Raw genomic sequence first — 5,538 nt, 5'->3', positions numbered from 1 at the left:
TCGCGGCCTCCGACCAGCGGCGCCCGCGGCCGGGCTCGGCGGGACGAAGCTCCCCTCGGTCGGCCGGAGCCAAGCGGGGCGGAGCCGCATCTCGGGGCCGCTACGGCCCGAAACCCAACGCCGTACCGCCACCGGAAGAAGGGAAAGGGAAGAGACACTCAGCCCGCCGCGTCCCTCCTCCGCGGGTACGCCCACGGGACAAGGGAGAGAGAAAGGGGGCGGTGGCGCCGGGCAGGGCGGGGCGAGGCCGCCCCGCGGTATCGTAATAGTCCCGCCGGGCCGGGAGGCGATCGCCATGGAAACACCGGCCCGCCCCGGGCCCGCCCCTGGCCCCCGGGTGACGGCGGCGGCGGGGCCTGGGCGCTGTTTGGCGGCGGTCCGCAGCGGCGGTTGAATCCGCCGATCTCCGTCCGCGGGCTGGGGCAGGTAACAGCAGGGCCGGACGGCGGGAGGGAACGGACGGCGGCGGCGGCGCTCCCCGGGCCGGCGCCAGAGGGGCGGGGCGGGCGGCGCGCAGGCCCGGGCCCCTTCCCCTCCCGTCCCCTCCCCTCCCCCCGCCGTCGCCGCACCCGGCGCCCACCTGGCGCCAGGTGTCCCCGCCATCTTCCTGCAGTCCTCCGGCCCGGCCCCTCGGGAGCGGAGCAGAGCTGGCCGGGTAGAACTGGCGTCTCATCCCCGCTCCGCACAGACAGACCCCGACGTGTTGCCATGGCTGAGGAAGCCGCCGCCGCGCGCTTCAGCGAGGACGACTTTTACTGTCCCATCTGCCAGGAGGTGTTCAAAACGCCCGTGAGGACTATGAACTGCCAGCACGTGTGGGTATCCCTCCTCCCGCCCCCCTCCTTCCTACCGAAGCGCTCGCCTCACCTTCTCCGCCTTCCTGCCTTTATTTATTTCTCTGTCTTCTCCCCCGGTCGGTTTAGCAGGTGCGGGGCCGGGGATGGGACGCAGCGCAGCCTCCGCCGGCCGGCCCGGCTCTTTCCTCGCCTGTTTCTTTTGTAGCGAGCGGGGCCGTCCGTGAGCAGAGGCACGCCCCGGAACGAGCCCCCCGCGTCTCTCCAGCGTCGGGCTGTGCTGCAGTTGGAAGCAACTTCCAAACATGACTGAAATTGCATTTTTAGCTTTATTTATAGCTTCCTACTCGTTTTCAAAGCGATCGTAGCGGAGTTGTCTCCTGCAGTTCCTGCGTTCGTAGTGGAAAGCTGTGCATGCTTTTAGGAACGTGTAATCGCCAAGTGCTGGCTGGTAGAAATGCAAAATAGCTTGGGTGATTGATACATTGCTTCGAGGAAAAGAGGCCAGAGCAGATCCGGGAAGTGAAGTCTTCGCGAAAACGGCAGGAATGCAGCTTTGCAGTATTTTTGGCTCCACTGAAGGACGATAAACAGAAGTTACTCTGATAAGATTTCCAGCACCACGTGTCTACTGCACCATTTAATATCTCATTAATGATCAATCTAGTGTCCGGCTCAGGAATAGTAGATAGATAATAGTCAGTTTTTACCAATAATTCCCCTAATTTCCATATACTTCTTTTTAAGCTGTTATTTAATTTTCCTGATGTTTATCTTGTAAAGATTTTCTGTTTAGTTGGGGGTTAAACCTCCTTTTGAGGTGGTAATCACTCATCCCTTTTCAGGGACAAAGTATCAAATTTTCTTCACTTTACTAATCTGCTTGGTAACTTTTTAATTCAGATTTTGCAGGAAGTGCTTCTTGACAGCTATGCGGGAAAGTGGAACTCATTGTCCTCTCTGCCGGGGGAGTGTGACTAAAAAAGAAAGATCATATCCCAAAAGGGCTCTAGATGTCGAAAACAGTATGAAGAAAGCTTCCGGGGGCTGTAGATGCTGTGAGAAGCAGGTAGAGTAAAACTTTACAGAAGTGGAATAATAATTTTCTTAGTTTTAACCAGATGCTTCTGCTGTGTGCCATTCATGTATTGGGGCTAACATAGCCTATAGTGTTTTTCTTTGTATGGCTTATGCATGTAGCAGGTGCACAGTGCCTGCCATCAGTTATCAGTTGGGTGTGCTTGATGTAGAAGAGGACCTTGAATTCTCTACATGACTGAGTGGAGTGCCAGTTTTCCCCACAACAATGAGAAAACTGCATACAGCTATAAAACTGTTACGAGTGAGTTAGCTTACTGAAAGTGAAAGCTGGAGATATAGGGAAAACCTCAGAAACTTTCACTGTGGAAGTAAAAGCAATCACAGCCACTCTTATTATTTTATTTATATAAATTTATTAAAATTTAATTTTAGGATGACAAACATGAGTTGGTTGCTCTATGTATATCTACGTTCACATGAAGTTTCTCCCTGCCCTGTATTAAATCAGGCTGTTTACTATGCCTTTGTAAAGCAGATATTATTTTCAGAACATTGAGTGAAATTCTGACTCCACTGAGCTCTAGAGTAATCTATCTTCTAATATGATCGGATCCCAGATTTTAGCCACATATTTTATTTACCAGTCCAGGTAGCCTTCCTGTCAGCTTGGTATCACTTAGGGCGTGGGTCTGACAGTTTGGAAAGAGGAGCTTCTTGCCTTGTTCCTAAAGATACATTGTTATGTAAAAGCTGGGAGAAAGAAACACTAACAAGTTGATAAATCAAAAGGGAGAACCAAGCAGATTCCAGGATGAACTCTAGGCCCAGGCTCATGGTGTTGTTTTATTTAGCTTCTAAATCTGTAAGCACTTCTGACAGTGCTACTGAACCTGAAGTTCTGATATGGGCCTTGTCCAGAACATTCAAATTCTGACAAAATGCAGGCAACTCATCACCGTCTTACCTTGCATGTATGTTAGATAGGCATCCTTAAGCTGGTGTTCATTCCCCTCTTTTTTTTTTTTTTTTCCTTTTTTCCTCAAATAGAAAAATTATGTATTATCAGAACACAATATAAAACAATTTTGCTCTGCACAAAATAGGAGTGGACTAGAGAAGGATGAAGGAGCAGTTGTGCATTATCCCATCCTCATGGCCCGTCTCTGTGCTAGCTCCTCAGTGATTGATCTTCAGCGTGAGAGTTTGAAAGTCCTGCAACTTTGTTTCAATCAAATGGAGTTTACAGGCAGGTTTCACAGCTAAGAGCTCTCAAAGTTGTCTGGCTGTTAAGGGTGTGGGGGGTGGGAATGCTCCCCAGTCTCATAGGGTGACAGAAAAGATCTTATCTTTGGGAAGAAGGCATTCATCCTGAGAGGAGAGACAAAAGTTAGTTTTTCTGTTGTGTGTGACGCCTAAATAATCCCTGCACACGTTACTTTCTGTTTGCAGAATTATTTTCCTTCTATCCTTGGATTATTTAGTATAATTTCAGTAATTTGGCATTTCATTTACAGGTTAGGTTTTCGTGGATGAGACAGCATTATAAAACGTGTAAGAAGTATCAGGATGAATACGGTGTTCCTTCTGTTATTCCAAAATTACAGATTACCCAGGATTCAACAGGGAACAGGTAATCATGGTGATTTCTGTGTAACAATGCATTTCTTTCTCCTAGCAGAAATTATTTGTTTGTTTTTGGTGGTGGTGGTTTGTTTGTTTGTTTTTCCAGGACATGTTTTCTTCTATAATGATTATTGTCTGTGTTCTTAGGCTTAAAAAAATGACAGTTTTTCCAGATATTTTTCTTTATTCAGCACACAGAAGAAAACCTTTCTACATGATGGTTTGGAATGTCTTCTAAGGGTCTCTTCTAGAAATGGTATAATATTTCCAGCTTGCTTGCTTTGCTTTGACAGCACTTGAGCAGCTTGCTTTGTAGCAGATCTCATAATATCTTGCCCCAAGGAAGTTCCCTTCTCCTTTTGTTCCTCTCTCTCCTTTCCCAGCTCTGTTTTAGTGGTTATCCTGTTTCAAAACATTATTGTGTAAGCTTCTGTTTTCAGATTGACTTTGCTTAAAGCTGATCCTTTATGAAAAGTATAAGGAACCTTCAGCATATTACACACCATAATTCAGATACCATTTACCAACTTGCTTTCAGACAGTAAGGCTGAAGAACTTTCTTCCTCATACCTTCTTACTGATGTGTTTTGGCTTGGGTATGGGGTTATTATTTTTGTTTGTTTGCTTTTGGTTTATTTTTCAAGACCTTTTTTATATGCTGTTTTCACTGACCTTTTGTTATATATAGATTGTGCTTTATGCACTGTGTTGACAGTCTGTTTTTAGCAGGCTGAACTTCTCTGCAGTTTTCAGCCCATCAGTATATTGCAGAAGTTCATTCAAACTGCTACCAGAACTAGTTGCAGCAGTGCTTAACTGAAACACCTGAATATTGTTATGTGATTAATTAGTGACTACACCATAGCAGAATATTAGTGTTATATGTTTTGTCTTGAAATTCATATTTTCTGGTATTAATGAATTTTAAGAACTTTTGATAGCGAAGTACGATAACACCAGTTTTCTTTTTTTTTTCTCTCTCTTTTTTTTTTTCTCCTTCAAATAAAGTAGCAGGAATGATGCAGTATCAGCTAATGGAGAGATGGCTACTAATCAAATGCGCCAAGGAAATACAAGGTAAGCTGCTTATTTTCCTATAGTTATTATTAAACTAACTATAGTGTAAGCTTATGCTATCTAAAACAAGCAAAACTGCAACAAATTATGTTTTAAAAAAGTATTTAGTTTCTTCTTTGTTTGCATCCATACATTAGGATTTTTCACTACTTTCTTGAAAGATTTGAACGCAGAAGTGTTACCAGCAAGTAAGAACAAGATGCAGCTGCAATTGGATAAAAAATACTTTGTGAATTCCACGTCTCAGTAGGATGCATTTAGACATACAGATAATAAATTTGCTTTAACATTGCTATTTAGAAGTAGTGATGATAGATGCTCTGTTAGGTCTGCTATTAAATCAATAAAAGTGGTCTTTTTTGTTGTTATCAAAATATGGGAAAGTAATGACAAGCTGACAGATGAATTAAGCTTTCTGTAATACTACTTCCAAAACTTTTGTCTTTTTTTTAATAAGTTTTTACTTGTATATAATTCTTTCTATTTTCATTCTGATTATATGAGGGATTTTAAGTGTGCAGCATCTATTCTATATCTTAATAGACCACTGTGATCCGAGAAAGTCATAATACTTAAAGCACTGCATATAAATAGAGGAATGGCTTTCATTTGAAAATGCTTCTTGTCCGGCACCTGATGGGTTTTAGGGCATTTCTCACACAGCTGCCTCATTTAGCTCAATTTGAAACAAACTCAGCTCTTATGCTTGACGTGCACTCCTCTTCTTCATTTGGTAACTGAGTTATGTTTTTATAGGATTCCATTTGTAACATAACTGTTGTTTTATTTGAAACCTACAGTTAGAAAGTAACCTTAAGGTAATCAATAGAAGAAGACGAGGAAAATCTATTTGGTTTTCTATTCTTTTCATCTGTAGAGGATGAGTTTTCTTTATGCTAGCTTGATCATCTCAGGTGCATGAAAATCCTTGTAAACAGTGTCAGATGTAGCAATTACTTCCTTTTCCAAATTTTATACAGCAGGAATTAATAGAGTGGCAGAC

At 43.9% G+C, this 5,538-nt stretch overlaps 1 protein-coding gene across 3 annotated transcripts; it reads left to right on the top strand.

Moving 5' to 3' along the window:
* The first annotated feature begins 334 nt into the window (after positions 1-334).
* RNF138 (ring finger protein 138) lies at positions 335-4,944 on the top strand. 3 transcript variants are annotated; one of them, XM_042833817.1, is made up of 5 exons: positions 335-426; positions 689-815; positions 1,698-1,863; positions 3,350-3,465; positions 4,467-4,941. In XM_042833817.1, the coding sequence occupies exons 2-5, from the start codon at positions 709-711 to the stop codon at positions 4,537-4,539; spliced, it is 462 nt and encodes a 153-aa protein (XP_042689751.1). In that variant the 5' UTR covers positions 335-426; positions 689-708; the 3' UTR covers positions 4,540-4,941. The 3 variants fall into 3 exon arrangements, with proteins under 3 accessions (XP_042689751.1, XP_042689758.1, XP_042689746.1); XM_042833824.1 differs by lacking the exon at positions 335-426 and having other exon boundaries at positions 570-815; positions 4,470-4,944; XM_042833812.1 differs by lacking the exon at positions 335-426 and having other exon boundaries at positions 572-815.
* The last annotated feature ends 594 nt before the right edge of the window (positions 4,945-5,538 follow it).

This window comes from Centrocercus urophasianus, unplaced genomic scaffold, assembly GCF_019232065.1.
Source record: "Centrocercus urophasianus isolate 14NV4802_14NV808 unplaced genomic scaffold, USGS_Curo_1.0 seq_11, whole genome shotgun sequence".
Classification (NCBI taxonomy): Eukaryota; Metazoa; Chordata; class Aves; order Galliformes; family Phasianidae; genus Centrocercus; species Centrocercus urophasianus.
Note: the sequence above shows the minus strand (reverse complement) of the source record. Positions and strands in the feature narration are given on the sequence as shown.

Excerpts from the sequence above, each read along its gene's own strand:
- RNF138 (XM_042833817.1), top strand. The coding sequence starts at position 709 with ATGGCTGAGGAAGCCGCCGCCGCGCGCTTCAGCGAGGACGACTTTTAC. Across the intron at positions 816-1,697 it reads ACTATGAACTGCCAGCACGT|ATTTTGCAGGAAGTGCTTCT; the intron begins GTGGGTATCCCT and ends TTTTTAATTCAG. Across the intron at positions 3,466-4,466 it reads CAGGATTCAACAGGGAACAG|TAGCAGGAATGATGCAGTAT; the intron begins GTAATCATGGTG and ends CTTCAAATAAAG.